Below are 16,837 nucleotides of genomic sequence, written 5' to 3' on the forward strand. Positions count from 1 at the left end.
CAGTACTATCTTTATGACAATATATACTCTACAGTTTTTTAGTAGCTATTTTAGGGTTAGACACTTCTGTGCTTAAGTACTGGTGTAATGTTATTTTTACTCTCCAGCTGTCCACTGAGCTGTATCTGCTATAGAAGAGACATTGGACGATTGGGGCGGAGGCTCAAATATGTCATGAATCTTTAGCAAGTGTAGCCACACCCAAATCCAACAAGATCCCAATTTATCCTGCCTGGATGCCAGGCTAACTAGGGGCCTGGTGCTCAGGTCATAACCCCTCGTCATTATTAGGGGGTCTCTGAAGTTCACATATTACTACCTGAAAAACTATGCACAAGTGCACCTAGGGCAAAAGCTGTTTTAAACACAAAGGATGGTCACACCAAATGTTGATTTAACTTAGTTAATTGATAAAGAAAATCTATTTATAACATTATTTGACAGCATTTTTACACAAGTGCCTAAAACGTTTACCAGTACTGTAGCTTTGCAGGTAGGTCTCTTGAAGCATATTGGAGACATTGCTAGAGTTCTTCTAGATTTAGTCTGTCTCAGTTTGTTCTGTTTCTTCATGTCATTCCAGACAGACTGGATGATGATGGTGAGATCAGATCTCTGTGTGGAGCACTGGATTATTACAATTAATGGCATTAATGAATGTTTGGAAATGTAAACTAATGTTTCCTACTGACACTACAGCAAAAAATAGAAATAACTGACTTAAAACCATTATATAGCTGATGAAAATACTAGTGTTTTAATAATTTTGGCCATCACTGTATGTGTATATATATATATATATATATATATATATATATATATATATATATACACACACACACACATACTAAATGTATATATTTATATAATAAAAACACAACATCTTGCCCCAGAATATTTGAACGGTTGCATGTGTCTATATATGTACGTGTGTTTTGTGTGTGTATATTTTGGGGCAAGATATTGCTGTATTATTGTTTATGCCTTTGAGCATAAGACGCTGCAAACCGACTCAAACCAATGCAAACATTAACATGCAAAGTTGAACCTATTGAATTATTCAGACCTTTCAGTTCTTTTTTCTTATTGTTGTAGGTTAATGTTTACATTCTGGGAAAGACCTTCCTCCTGTTGGCTAGAGAGCTCTGTATCAACGCTCCGGCCGTCGGTAAGTCTCTCTGTAATGACCTCTCTATGACATCTCTAATGTAATTCAGCTGACCGGAACAGTGCTTTTAAATGAACCTCATTAATAAAGCAGGCAGCATCTCTCAAAACAATTCATTTGCTAAATTGGTTATCAATAATACACCGCACCTGGATCAATACAAGTATACTCAATCTGTTCGTCTGATGTGGCCTATGGATTTCTGGTTGCATCAAAAGGGAGAAGATTTGCTGTTGTTGTACTCTCATCTACTTTACTTTCTGCAGTAGTCTGTAATTCAAACTATTGCAGGCACAGGTTGAAAATGTTTTACCCATCTGGAAATTATATTCATAGCGAGTTGCAGTCTAGCCGGATGTAACTAGGGGGCACTGCGTCATGTCAAAAAATCCATTACGGTCCATCATATTCACCGCAACCCTTTTTCACCTTCTGCACACACTGTGAGGACAGAACAGGCCTGCAGTTTTTTAAACAGACTCATCAGATTAGAAGCAGAGACAAAATGTTTCAAATATACACCAGAGAACATCCCAATGTTAAAGTACTGGGCATAATCCCAAGAATGCATTCTGATTAGCAGCTCTGTGTGTCATAATTCCATATTCATCTGTTTTTGTGTGGGCTTTTTTTTTTTTTTTTTTGGTCAGAAATCTGCTGTTTTACCAAGCTGCATCTGCTCCATGTTTACTAAACCCTCAATTAGAATGCAAACGGTGGAGCAGCAGATTCTATGGGCTCAATTCAAACAGACTCCCTTTTCAGTTCCTCGTGCAGCCCGCAGGGGATAATAGGTTCTTTATGTGGCCTTTCAAGATGAATATTTCATCCACACTTAACAATCACTGTCTCATTTATACAAGCCCATTGCTGTTGTGGTGTGTTGGTTAATTTTTTTTTTTTTCGATTTCAGTTTGAATATAATGCATTTCATTACATAGAAAATTTACCATACCATATTTACCATACACTTTTAGGGCATCGAAAATATAGATCGAGTTCAACCTCTCTCTCGTTTCTAAAATAAGGATTGAGCTGAATAGCATCATTCTTTGATGCATTTCATGAGTGCCTAAGAATAAGTGAAAACAACTTTGGATTTGAGTCACAAAAACGTTTATAATCTGCAGTTCATGGAAGCTGATCACTAATACAAGACATTTTATTTGTCAGTCAGCATCAAGCTGAAAACAAATAAGTTATGTACAAAACATGACACACTAGTGGCTTCCGTCCACTATCAGAGCAGTACAACTATCTTCATATATATATATATATATATATATATATATATATTTGTATAGAGATCTGCTTGCTGCAGCGTCAATAATTAAATCAAATATATAATTTTTGCAATAAATAGAACATTCCTTCCATCTGAGTCCACTGTGGTTCTGAAGCGCCATTACCATCAAGTTCACTGCTGCTACATAATAAAGGCAAGAGCCCCACAAGACCCTGTATTCAATCCATCTTAATTCCAGTGAGCGGAATGCACTGCAATATGAACGTCCTGACAATTTTAGGCATAGAAGACCAGCTCTGGGATCTGACCCCCCTGTACTCCAGTTCCGTTGGTACTGTCTGAGGAACACTGGAACTGGAAGGTCACTTTTCCACATTGCACTTCCGTCATACCCTCCTGTCCAAAGTAGCTAAGTTCATTCCCATCCAATACGGCACTGACTGTGTAGAAGGTGTCCTGCTCCACTTGGACCGGGTGTTCAAACCATACAGAGAAGGTGTTGCTGGATCCATCTGAAACAAATTTAGCTAGGTTCTGGGCCAGGGTCACGCCTTGGCGCTTGAGTTCAATCTTGACGCTATACTCTGCCTTTCCACCACTGGAACCGTACAAGCCGAGCCCTGCAATGAAGATCCTCTTATCCACTGCAAACTGGATGCTATCGCAACGTCCGCGGTAGCGCCACTGGTTACTACGGTAAGCCGAGGACTGGAAACGATGGCAGCGCTGTGGCATCAGACCCTTTCTTTTCTGCATTGGGAATTCCAGCTTGGGCTTATTGGCTGCCGTGTACCACAGGAAGACATCATGAGTCTCTTCCAGCGTTAAAACATCTGACTGTGCGGCTCCGTTGGCGAACTCCTCCAGGGTCATGGTTGGGATGCGAACCAAGTAGAGAGCCTTGCCCAGCACTGCCCTTTTATTACGAGAGGTCGCTCCCAGTCCCTGCCTTTTGCATTCAGCCACAGCCCAATCGAGAGCCGCCTGGAAGACCACCGCCTCTCGGGTGTTTAGAGTCTCTCGTTTTAGTATGATCTCCAGCGTTTGAAGATCAATCTCACAGAAACCCTCAGAGCAAAGCGCCAGCTCGGCCTGAGCATCAATGACCTCCCAACACCGCTGGGTCAGCTCAGGCTCCTCGAACAATCGACTCTGGGACAACAACACACAGGCATTTTTGGCCTCCAGGCTCGTCTCCAGAAAGGTGACACAGGCTTTAGCCAGTGCAGGCACTATATACTTTTTGGCAGCGTACAGAGTGGCCAGCACTGTGTCCGCTTCAAGTTCAATCTCATCACTGTACATGTACCTGGAAGTGAATATAAAAAGGAGTTAGAAATCCACAATGTCTTTCCAAAAGAACTTATACAAGCATTAGTCTTTGCACTGATTGAGTTTAGAGTTACATAATGTAGGGGTCAACAACAAATGATGAAAAATAAAGAATCTAGTTAAAATGCATCTTAGAGATCCACTCTTTGTAATATTATGTTTTTCAAAACCATATGAATGCAACATTTAAGAAAATTTGCAATGTGAGGTTTCTAAAAAATATCATGTGGTGTAACCATGTAAAAAAATTATATCATTTTCCTTATTCTACACATGGTTTACATTATATATTCGTAAAAATATTAATGGATGTGCATTAAGAAATTGAGTTTCACGTCATTGACACATTCATTAAAATTAAGTGTTGAACTTACTTCAAAAGAATTAAAAAAGCAGCAGGCTCCACGTCAGGAATATGAATCTCAGATTCTCCTTCCGCTAGATCTCCGTAAAACATGGCACCAAAAACAGAACTCCCCACTGCCAGCACATACTGGAAGCACAAATGCCACACAAGAGCAGTTAAGCAGAGCCTGATGAAAGAGACACTTGAGATGCGTTTTGCGGGAGGATGCGCTCACCTTGTGCGCTGGAACTTTTTGGGATGCGCCAGGCGGACCCACGACAAAATGAACATCTGCCATGAGTTCGTTATTGAACATCAAAGCATTCCTGAAGAGAACAAAATGAAACACAATATTTCGTTTATGTACCCATAACAGTGTATATGACTCGAAAAGCAAGCCGATTGCGCCCTTAAGTTACCTCTCTCGCAGCGTCGGGTGAGTGGACTGCCAGCTGGCGGTCTCGACGTTATTATTGTTGATGTTCTGCTGAGTGGCAGTTGTAGTCGGCGTTGTCACCGTTTGAGTGACTTGGACGATGGTCTTTTTGCTGGCAGCTGTAACTGCAGTGCTGTTACTGTTAGTAAGGTTGGTATTTATGCTGGCAGGATAGAGTTCTGCAGCCATCTTCTTCCTCAAGGACAAAGTCACGATTTCATAGCATACTGGCAGTTTGCTGAGCTGTTTCCCACTCTTTCTAGTCCTCTTTAAGGTTTCTGGAAGCAAAAGGAAAAACGTCAAAAACTTCATGATCCTGCCATATAGGCAATCTGGCGTTGTTGGCATCAGCAAGTCTATCCAGTAGTCTGCAGATTAATTAAAAGGCAGGTGTAGCGGGAAAACAGCTCCTTTAATTTAATTAGAAACTACAAGCCTCAGTTAACGTTACTCTAAATACACGCGCTTCCGTTGCTTTTTCTTTCCATTTTGGACACATTTACAAAACTACATCAACGTATCCGTCCAGCGGAAATATTCCAGCTCTTAGACTTTTTCCTCTTTCTCATCTCATCCTCGCGATCCTTGATCTCGCGCCAGTACGGACTTTATGCAGTGAAAGTAATAAGAGGCAAGTAAAAGCAAATGGAAAATGCTACTTGGTCCTTCTACATATCTGTGGTGTATCCCCTCTCAAGCGCCTCTACTCTGTATTGTAAAGCCCGTTTTGTGTGACGGGAGAGGACGCCCAGCTCTCTGTTGACAAATCAAACTACGAGTGAATCGGACGTCAGTGGCCCAGAGGCGCCTCCCTCAGCCAGCCTCTCTCTCGCCGCTCTCACGAGCACAAATTAACCCTTTGCGCTTTGTTTATTAGGGTTGGGAACCGAGAGCTGTTCCGTTAAAAAAAAATAAACGAATCGAATTACTTTTATTTAACACATTACTAAAATACTCTGCAACACTGAACAGCATTATTATTGATTGCCAAACTAACGAGTCGGTTCTTTTTAGTGAATCAAAAACATCCGTGACCAGGGTAGTCCGACTAACGTTACATTTGGAACGATTCTTATGAGTCGGCTCTTATGCATCATAACATTAATGAATCAATCGTAGCGTTACTGAAATAACCTGACTGGCAAGTTATTAATTTCATGTAATGAAACACGAATTGCTAATCTGTTATGTTTAATGCTTGTTAAACCTAAATATGTGTATACTGACTAGTTGTTTACATGACAACGTGTAGCTAGATACATACACAGTGGTATTTTATTAAAAAAATATGAATTAAATATGGTACCTCATATATTGTACTACTTGAAGTGGAATCCAATGTAAATACTTGTAAAAAGCCTGTGAAAAGTCATTAAAAAGTCTGCGTATGCACGCCTTCTGGGAAAAAAATGTAGGCTACTGCATTTAATTATGTTCTGTTGAATCTGACATTGTTATCATTTACATATTGTAGGCATTAAATGTTATTTCTTCCTCAAAACGTAGGCTACTAAAAGAATAATGGAACCGTTAAGCAACCTGAATCTTTAACAAGAATCGCATCGGAACCAGAATCGTCCAGGTATACATCTCTATTGTTGACAATATATGTTCACGACACCACTTCTACCAACACGGGAATTTAAAAATATCCCAATGTATGATATCTTACACTAGCGTTATTCATATCATCACCTGAGGCCAGATTTGATCAGCGTTATATGAAAATGTGAAGGGATTTATTATTATTTTATTTTATTTCATAAAGTAACTTTTTCCATCAACGCGCAATACAGAACTCAACGCTTTACAACCATCATCGAGCCTCAGTTTCAGTGTTTCAACTTCATAGGATCAGTCAATTTGCTGATGCAGCCTTAAATGTCTCATAAGGGGATAAACATCTGCAACGAAGAGCTCAACCTACTAAGCAAATCTTTGATGTGGTCGGTGGAAATATCGTCCGCGTTCACCGATAACATGTCCGATCAATGATTATAGCGCGAGCGTTCTTTACGAACCGGTTTAAAAGAGATAAAGTAGCAGCAGAACAGAGCTACCGTCAGCATAGACTTGTCCACCAAAACCGACTCTTCAGTCGAAGTAATATGAATTCGCGATTCAATAAAGCAATAACCGCAGAGGAACTTAAATAGCACATCATTAGTCGTTCTTTACCTTATTGAGCCGACCGAAGCGCAGCTGCCAGGAAAATACATTCAGGTTTGATGTTTGAAGGCTCGCTGGCAGCCAAGAGCCATGTTAAATCTACAGTGTGCTATGAGAGAGAGAGAGAGAGGGGGTTGGGCTTGCACAGCTTTCCCGGATCTCCAACAGAGGGCTCCGGCGCTGGAAACTGGATCCTTCGCCTACGATAAGCGGCTTATCTATCTCATACAATTTAGACAATGATGTTTTTTGCCAGCCAGAGTGTGTGAAAAAGGCACACAGAGAGTGAAATGTACTAAATGGCACTTTAAGTAAGTCACGTCTAAAAGGTGCACTGAGTAATGTTTTGCCAATTAAAAAGTTTTATGTTTTACTGCATTTAGGCCCGGTTTCACAGACAGGGCTTAGACTAAGCCATAGTTCAATTAGGACATTTAAGTGATTTTTATAAATGTGCTTAAAAAAAAATATATATATAAAAAAACCTTACTGGTGTGCATCTTGAGACAAAACAAAGAAACAGATATATTTTAAGATCAGTCAGTGCAAGTTTCTTTCAGTTAAACCAGCTCAGATTTACATTTTAGTCTAGGACTAGGCTTAAACCTTGTCTGTGAAACTGGGGTTAATAATCCTTTGAGAAAGTATGATTAATATGACAAACTCACATAAGATGACTGCTCAAACCATAATAAGCTTCAGTCATGGAAGCATGCCATTTTGGTATTAGCATGGTAGTGTATACTGCAAAAGATAAATAACTAGAAGAATAATAAAGTGCATTAAATGGTGAAACTATATGCACAAATAACGGTGTTTACGATTACAGTAATAGATTAAAATAATATGCTAAGAAATGCCAGTTTGCATTATCAAGCAGCATTAAAGGCTGTTTTTGTATAGCTAAAAATAACTGAAGCAGACACTAGAAGTCTTGCACATTCAACGTACTAATGGCTGCACCCACTCTTACATTAAAAATAAGGTGGATATAATGCTGGATCTAAACAAATACGCAAACCAAATCAGTCAAAATGCAATACAGTAGGCAGCTGTGTACCAGCAGAAGCCATTAATGTGACACTGTTAGCAGATACAACAGAAATTATTAATAAGTACTGTAAATCTCACAGTAAGTAGTAAGTCATCCAGCTACTTTTTGCCTACTGTTTTGTGAGTACTGTGAATTAGTCACTACTCATTTCACATACTGTTTTTCCTTTACTATATGCCATAATCCTCACCACCATTTTGAAGTGCGTTCCATTCCATCAAGTGGAAAAGGGAAGTAGACCTTCAACCTCTCGGACACGAGTCTACACATATGTACACTTCAGGCAGCTGCATATACCACTACACCCTACCCCACACCACACAACTCTAATGTATGATATATGAACTATTTATAGAGGTTTAACACCATAATACTTGCAGTTTCCTTAAGGTGACAGTCGTTGTTATTTAGTATTGCGGATTTTTATACATTTCCACTTTGTTGGGCTGCAGAATTAAGTGTATTAAGAATACAGTTACCACTTCTGCTATGTACTAATTGCAAAAGGTCTTGATTAGCACTTTCAATTTAGCACTCCCACTGTGTCAAAATCAAGCTTCCCCCCAAGCAAGTGATGATTTTAACAATTACAGACACATCAGACAAATGAAAGACAAGGTCAGAGACTGAGTTGAGGCGTCTGATCCCTCAGTGCATCTTTTAAGGCATGTCTTTGTTCAATCTAGATCAGAACCCATTTTAGCACCAAAATTACAAGGATCATCCATAATTTTTGATTCAGAAGGGCTCTGTTGTTGGAATATGCAGCATGTGGCTTTCTTATAAAGAATTTTCACTTTCTGTAAAGCCAAGTTTCCCGTCCCCACCAACAATTCTCACAGATCTATTTGATTATTTCTCCCTGTATTCATTTATCACTTTTCCCTTAATCAAACTCTGACAGCTACAGTCTCACAAATCAGATAATTTTACAGCAATGACTGAAATAGAATTCTGAAAATCAATTTTATTTTTCAGCGCAGTATGGATCATTCCAAAGAATGTTACATGAGAAAATAAAATTTTTCTTAAAGGACTTCAACTATTTCCTGTTTCACAGATGGTACTGAATATTTGTTCTGTCAGCCGCTCTGCTCTACTGCATTAATATTATATTTTAATATAAAATTACCAAGCTGTATAAAAAGGCCAGTGACAGACACAGTCGGCAGATTTCAATGAACATAGTCTCGTAAGTGCAGGTGCAGTCCCTATAGTGTAGCCTAGATAGGATCGTGGATTGTGCCTTTCTTAGCTGAGCTCATTTCCTTCTTATTAGGACAGCGGTGATGTTTGTGCTTTATTGGGCCAGCAGAATGAGTTTACCCAAGGACTTAGAAGTAGGGGGAGGTGAGGGATATTTGCTTCCACAGAGTGACTCTAAGCCAAGCCTCTTTTAAAGATTCCCATAGGAGGACCATGTTCTAGATTCAACATGAGAGAACAACATGAGTCATGGAGAACAATAAAAAAATTATGCTTTTTTTTAATCTTTTGAAAGGGCATCAGTTATATAAGGTACACAAAGATGTGAAGACTTGATTTGTAATAAACTCAAACTCAGTTTTCAATCCAAAGTTACATATTTAGGTTATGTTCTCAGGTTGGTGTCCAGACACTGATTACAGATCTGTATATTTCTATCTGTAGATCCATGTCTGTATATTCCACGATTCGCCCACATGTTGGAGTTTGGTGAAAAGACTCATGAGGTTTCGATGACTGCTCTCAGACTGCTGCAGAGGATGAAAAGGGACTGGATGCATACGGGACGGCGACCATCAGGCTTGTGTGGTGCAGGTAGATTGTCTAATGTTCAAATGATAAACAGCGCCTAGTGAATCTTTTAACAACTTGGTATCTAAAGATCTCTTGAAGGTTTTGTTCACCCAAAAATGAGAATTCTGTCTTTGTTCACTCACCCTAATGTCGTTGCAAACCTGTATGATTTTCTATCTGGGGAACACAAAAAACGATATTTGATCAAACCACCTGGTCTTTTGGACCCCATTGGTTATTAATGCATATTACTGCACATAACAGCTGACACATTCTTCAAAATATCTTATTTTGTATTCCACAGAAGAAAGAAGCACACATGTTTGGAACAACATGTACTATGAATCATAACATAACCTTCAATTTTGTATAAACTATCCCTTTAAGCCTCAGGCCTTTCTTTGTTTTGGATGAACCTCCAAGTTGTTAAAAGATTCACTAGGCGCTTCCTTTGTCAGCTCGAAATGAAAATAGTCTACGTGTTTTTCTCAGTCTTCAGTTCTGCGCATCTGTCAGATTATAAAGCAAATCCCTTAATGTACTAAAAGTTTGAAATGGGAACTGGAGCAGCGAGTTCCATAACAAGGATAAAAACAAGATCAGGGCAAGTGCTTTACCACCGCACAGATCTTGGTGCCCTTGATCTGAAGCAGAGCACGTTGGTCTCTGCACTCTGTCGTCAGCAAGATGCTTCAACCGCTCAGGAATAGAAGGCAGACTTCCTGCTTGCGTCTCTAGTTCAGCCTTCTCTTGCTGTCTCACTTTTCCCATCTAACATCCGCTGCTGCAATATCTGAATAATTAATAATTCATCATTAATCATTCACAGTATTCAGGGGAATATGGTAAGTGTAAATGTCAGTTTTCTGTATTGAGGTTGATTGTTTTAGAGCGAGGGGAGTAAACACAACTACACTACACCTTCTGGCTCAGGGTGAGAACACTGCAAAAACAAAGATCAAGATAAAAACAAAAAAGAAAGATAATGGGGGTCACTCACTATGCATATGTTTGTGGGAATGTTTTCACCCAGAAATAATAATTCATTAGTAAGCTTGCACTCAGATTTTTGCTGAATTTAGGATACAATTTAGAATATACATATATTTTTACTTTTATTTACAGTAGCAAAGATGCATTAAAATTGATGGCATTGACAGTACATACTGTGTTTCAAATAAATGCTGTTTTGTTGTTCTTTTAAACACTGCAGCACAATTTACATAATGCCTACTAACTAATTTACTGTATCACACAACACACCTCAGCATCTGCAGAGATTCTGTTTACAGATGCTCCACTACTATAGAAAATGCACTCTCGACACTTTTGCATGATACATACATTGTATATTTGCACAGCGGTGAAATGTCACACAAATTGAGAACAATACGGTTTGGGACAAAACATTTATCCTCATTTTCTCTCCTATGTCCCCCCAGCTCTGCTTGTAGCTGCTCGTATGCATGAATTCCGTCGTACAGTGAAGGAGGTGATATCTGTTGTCAAGGTGTGTGAGGCCACGCTGAGAAAAAGGTGAATATCATGGCTGATCTGAACATATTTTTAGGGAAATTGTCTGCTATTATCAAAAAAAGTAGTGACCCAACTTTGATGTTTGATACATAATGCTTAAATACCCTACGTTTACATTGTCACAGTAAAACTAGGGATTTACATATATATCGGTACCATATCAGTATCAGTCAATATTGGGTATAGCTTGTCAATATTATTAAATATAATTTAATTACTGTATCATCCAGACTGACAGAGTTTGAGGATACCCCCACCAGTGCCCTGACCATCGATGAGTTCATGCGAGTGGACCTTGAGAAAGAATGTGATCCTCCATCTTTTGTTGCAGGAAAGAAAAAACTCAAGATGCAGCAGGTACTCATATGGGGGATACATTACCATTGAGACCAAGGAGACGTTAAATTGATCAAAAATGACATTATAAATACATTTACAAAAGCCTTCTATTTCAAATAAATGCTGTCCTATTTAAAGAATCCTGAAAAAAATTATCAGTATCACTGTTTCCCCAAAAATATTAAGCATCAACTGTTTCATGTTCTATGTTCAACTGTCTTGAGCAGCAAAGCAGCACATTAGAATGAATGCTGAAGGGTCATGTGACACTGAAGACTGGAGTAATGTATTCAAAAACAAGACAGTTGTTTTAAATGATAATAATATTCCTTATGGCTGTTTTTACTCTATTTTTGATCAAATAAATGCAACCTTCCATAAGAGACTTCTTTCAAAAACATTACAAAATCAATAGTGTACAATAGTGTGTGTGTGTGTGTGTGTGTGACCAGATATGAAGCTATGAGTATAATTTTCAGCCATATGAGACTCTGGATAAATGGTTCTCTTAATTGAAATGTCATTGTTTCAGATGGAGCAGGAGTTGGCCAAGAAACTTGAAGAATATCAAGGTTAGTCTGTCCTTCTGGAATAAGATATTGATTCTCTCTTATTGACTCAACATGACATCTGAATGCTCTCTGCGGTGCGTTATCTCAGCTACACTAAGCATTTCAAAATGTTTCCAATGATTATGAATGGCAAATTCCCTTATGGTTTGAAGTGCCCATCTTACTGACAGCAGCTGTTTCAATAAATGTCTCCATATATTAGGACTATATGTTATTACTTGATGTTCCATTAGCATACGTAATCTGAACACACTCTACCAGGGAATTCATGTTGCATGCTGAATATGTTTCAGACGAAAAATCAAACTGTCAATCAGAGACATCAGGCTTATGTGTATGTTGTCTGCAGGTGAGATCAACTCATACCGTGATGAGATTGAGACACAGCTGGCAGCGAGCAGCAGAACCAAACTGAGAGGGATTTATGCCTCCTACGCAAGAGAAGGTAGATCAAATCAAGTGCTCTGCATGTTTATTTAGTACCCCTAGGCTCATCTGAGCACAGTCCGCTGATGATATTTGTTCTTAATAGAGATTATTGTGTGGTTTTATGCCGATTCACGTGCAGATATTGGTTTTTGATTCATGCTGTAACACTCTTTCAGATGATGACTGTGCGTCCTTGGCCTCTGGGGTGACTGGAGACGAAGACCCAGAGGATGAGGAAATGGAGGCAGCAGCTCAACATATCAACCAGGAGTTCATCAGTCAGGTGCTTGAACAGGGAGACCAGGGAGGAATGGAAGATCAGGAGGGGAGTAGGGATACAGTACCGCTCGCCAGTCAGGCCACACATGTGCCTCTGACAGCGCTCTTCGGCCCTTTGCCCAGTGCAGCCAGTCTTGGTCTAACAGACTCCATTCGGGAATGCATCACAGAGGAGGACACAACAAACGGTAAGTGTGCCAGTTCCTCAGTACAGTATGATGTTGTCTTTGGCCAAACAAAGCATTCATTACTGCGTCTTTCTTTGCTGTTTTATGTGATAAATTGTGGCCTTGTACTGTAGACACTCAACATTCAGCATTCCCTTTTTACTAGTGATGGTACCTTTTCTGATAAAATGTGTTAAGTTAGTCATTTGTAGTTCCAGATCAGTGGTTCTCAACTGTTTTGATTTAAAGACTCCCAAGACAAGATATTATTCAAACTGATGAGTATTACCTCTCTGGAAATAAAATAAGTAAGTAATGTAATTTATCATTTATTTATTAATAAAAAAAACTCTATCTTATCTCTAATCTTTATTTTTAGTGTTTTTAGCTAAATTCATTAAGATTTTATTAATATATTAATTCAAAAACTTATATTAATTAATAAATAATTTCTATGATATTTGGGTGCCTCTAAAAGTCTGGAACCACTGTTCTAGATGGAATCTGCAAACCTTTCACATTTTCTGTTGGCATTTTAAGGGGAAATGTGGTAAAAGGTGTTGATTAGGGCTCAAAGTACCAGGGTTCCCACAGTACTGGAAAACTTGGAAATATTAGGGATTTCCATGGCTTGATTTCCAGGCTTGGAAAAGTTACAGCAATTATTCCATTTTTAGAAGGTCGTGGAAAAATCTGGAAAATAGACCAAATGAATTCTGGTGACAGATGACTGAAAATGTCTTGGAACTTTAGGGGTCAGGAATCATGTATGATTATTGGTATGGCTGAATGCATAATCAGATTAGCCACAGTATTTAAATTCATCATGAAAGTAAAACTGCTGATTCCTTATTTATAGAACTTACTGTCTTATTGTAAATTTATTGTCAGTGCATATTATGATTTTTTTAGAAGAAAATTTGAAATGGCACTTAGAGGCTTTTGCATCTGAACTCTTTATATTATTTTATGAATGATTTGAATTGCTTAATGAACTATTTCATAATAATATTATATTATTTATAATATTTTATTCCATTTTTAACTCTTATTTCCTGACTATATCAAGCAGACTTTGTTCTTCAGAGCCACCGGGTTTCTTTGTTATAAGATGTATGACTGTAGGAAGTGCGGTGAATGTTTAATCTTTAGGAAAGCTTTAACCCTTTGCTATTGTGAAAGTCAGCGCTCCGATGGAGGGTCTGTCAGACATAATCACTTAGAGCTTTTTGAAATCCTTTTAAGACATTTAATAAGAGCTGCTCCAATCTGTCTGCTTCATCCTGTACAGCAGAGCAAAAGCCACAGATGTACTCTCATTATAATGTTTTTATGCTGATCTCATTTCAGTTTATAGAGAACATATGATTTCAGAGATGGGAAACGTATGGAGCTTTACTCCGAGGTTATTAAATGCTGTCCTGTTTTACTTGCACAGATGACTGTATTTGGTATTTGACTGTCGTTCAACATGAGTGGGTTCAGTTAAAAACAATGGACTACTGTTCAAATATTTCTTATTCTCACTAAGGCTGCTTTTATTTGCTCAAAAATACTACAATTTAAAAGAACTGTTTTCTATATTAATATATTTTAAAATGTCATTTATTCCTGTGCTGACAAAGCTGAATTTTCAGCATCATTACTTCAGTCTTCAGTGTCTCATGATCCTTCAGAAATCATTCTAATATGCTGATTTTATGCTCAAGAAACATTCACTATTATTATCAACTTGTGTTGCCTAATATTTTTGTGAAAAACTGTGTTAGATCTTTGATAAATATAAAGTTTATTTATTTGACTATGTAAAAGTCTTTACTGTCAACTTTAAGCAATTTAATTCCTTGCTTAATAAAAGTATTAATTTATTTAAAAAAAACAAACAAACAAAAAAAACCTTTTGAATGTTAGCGTGGTTAAGCAGTATTGATCCACAAACCATCTTTTGGTAAGAATGCATTGATTGATGTGGCTGTCTGCAACAGATTACTTTATTTACCAAGAGCTTTAGATGACTGGAATTCATCAAAGACAACTCTGAAAATATAATGTCACAGGACCCAACAGAATATCACAAGATCAGCTCAGCAATACTTCTCTGACCTCAGCACCTGCTCGCTAGCTGAACTCGGGCCATTCCCTTTTAACCTTTGACCCTGACCCTTGACGACTCCTCGACCTAGGTGTTCCCTGCAGCTCTGAATGACGAGCAGCAGTGGTTTATCTGGACGCAGCATATGTCTCCTGAGGCCAGTCTTGGAGATCGGAGCCGAGCTGCTTTATTTTAAAGCAGTTCAGACTGTGATTTGCTGTCTGAGCAGCTTTGCGTGGACTACATGTCAGTTTGCTGATACATTTCCCTCGTCATCATTGTACTTTTGCAGGAGAAGGTGATGATTCTGCAGGAGTGAAAGCCTCTTAGAGTCGCTCATACAGACGGCTTTATGGGGTTCCACTCAGTATGGATGACTCTCACTGCTCACAACAATACATACAGCAGACTATGAAGGCCAGAGATGCATCACTGGTCACTCTGAATGTTGGGTTGTGAATATGTGTTTGTGTGTGCACTGAAAGATGAAGAAAAACAGTACAAAGAGCAAGAAATATAGAGAGTTATGAGAATTGTTTAAGCACAAACCAGAATGTAGAATTAAAATAGGCTCTCAACAAAGCACAAATTATTAAAAAAAGGCTTATTAAAATAAATATTTTCCACAGCTATGAAGAAAATGTATGTTAGAATTTTATTTTATGTCATGTCATGTCACAAGGATGCTGGAACCTCAGGCAAGGAAACACTTTGTATAGTTGTCCGTTCCTGTTTTTATTGTGTTATTTTATTTTACTTTATTATTTCTTTATAAGTATTTATAATTGTATTATCAGACATATTTCAGTGTAGCAGGGCCTGAAATGCAGGCAGTGAAAGAGCAAAAAGCTGCATTTTTAAACTGCTGCAGTATGCAGGTCTGCATAAATTTTGTGTTATCTAAATAGGGAACACATGAGACAGACAGAAACAAAGTGAGAGTGAGTGAGAGAGGTAGAAAGCAAGTGACCAAGAATGTGTGTGTGTGTGTGTGTGTGTGAGGTCTGGCAGATGCCTCTCTCACTCTGACAGGCTGTCGGTACTGAAGCGTCTCACTCTTTCAGACTGTCTGTCTCTTCAGTTCTCTTGGGATACATGAGATTCACTCTCTCTCTTTCGTTCTCTCACTTTCACTGCAGTGAAGGGAGCGACTGGCCACTTCTATAGCCTTCTTTCCATCAATAGCATCTGTTTTAATGCAGGTATATTTTTCCAGACCAGCGAGTGCAGTGAAATATGAATTTTATCTTATGATGATAAAGGGGTTTGGGAGTCCATTATCAATTTTGCTTTTTCACTATTCAATATATCCAACCCCATACAGAGCTGGCCACCAGATCCTGGGTAATGCATTTCAGATTGACTCTGTGTGTGCGTGAGAGAGAGAGAATGTAAAGATAAAAATACGGGAAGGATTTTCCCTTGGGCTTGCTGTGGTTTTATGAACCTTGTTTGAACTTTGCCGTTTCAAATGCCAGGCATTAGCCAACATATCCACGACTGAGAGAAGAGAGGAACTTTCCTCAAAGGAGAGGCCTGCCTGTTCTTACAAAGCATCCTGTAACCCTCCCTTTCCTGAATCTCTTTGGTATCAGGATATTGTGATGCTCTTGTGTGATGAGCAGCTTGCAGCATTGAGAATCTCAGTACCGGCATCACAGCTTTACCGAGAGCATAGACCACTCGGGCTTTAAAAAGAATCTCAATTTCCCCAGCATGGACGACGTGTTTTTCATCAAATTTTCCAAATGACTCTGAATCATCAGTGTGTACTGTTACTGTTTTGGAACCAAGCAGTTAGCACACATGCTTTTGTGTGGTGACCTATGGTGCTCATGTAGGCGAAACAGTTTGTATCCAGCTTGTGACATTTACCAATCCCATTCCTCATTC

General features: G+C 38.7%; 2 protein-coding genes across 4 annotated transcripts in view; one reads left to right on the plus strand and one right to left on the minus strand.

Moving 5' to 3' along the window:
- LOC306843723 (transcription factor IIIB 90 kDa subunit-like) overlaps positions 1-16,837 on the plus strand; it is a 57,317-nt gene that overhangs the window by 12,014 nt on the left and 28,466 nt on the right. The window contains exons 6-13 of one of the 2 annotated variants that reach the window (XM_079375363.1): positions 584-601; positions 1,096-1,168; positions 9,402-9,551; positions 10,973-11,066; positions 11,297-11,423; positions 11,938-11,977; positions 12,327-12,422; positions 12,583-12,873. In XM_079375363.1, the coding sequence (XP_079231489.1) occupies positions 584-601; positions 1,096-1,168; positions 9,402-9,551; positions 10,973-11,066; positions 11,297-11,423; positions 11,938-11,977; positions 12,327-12,422; positions 12,583-12,873 (889 nt within the window). The remainder of the gene's footprint in view (positions 1-583; positions 602-1,095; positions 1,169-9,401; positions 9,552-10,972; positions 11,067-11,296; positions 11,424-11,937; positions 11,978-12,326; positions 12,423-12,582; positions 12,874-16,837) is intronic. The other variant, XM_079375364.1, reaches the window with a different exon arrangement.
- LOC306843691 (BTB/POZ domain-containing protein 6-B-like) lies at positions 2,271-6,938 on the minus strand. 2 transcript variants are annotated; one of them, XM_079375313.1, is made up of 5 exons: positions 6,707-6,938; positions 4,512-4,806; positions 4,328-4,418; positions 4,121-4,239; positions 2,271-3,723 (listed from the first exon to the last, which is right to left on the minus strand). In XM_079375313.1, exons 2-5 carry the CDS (start codon positions 4,715-4,717, stop codon positions 2,691-2,693), a joined length of 1,449 nt encoding a protein of 482 aa, XP_079231439.1. In that variant the 5' UTR covers positions 4,718-4,806; positions 6,707-6,938; the 3' UTR covers positions 2,271-2,690. The 2 variants fall into 2 exon arrangements, with proteins under 2 accessions (XP_079231439.1, XP_079231438.1); XM_079375312.1 differs by lacking the exon at positions 6,707-6,938 and having other exon boundaries at positions 4,512-5,259.

The sequence above is a fragment of the Barbus barbus genome (genome assembly GCF_936440315.1).
Source record: "Barbus barbus genome assembly, chromosome: 24".
NCBI lineage: Eukaryota > Metazoa > Chordata > Actinopteri > Cypriniformes > Cyprinidae > Barbus > Barbus barbus.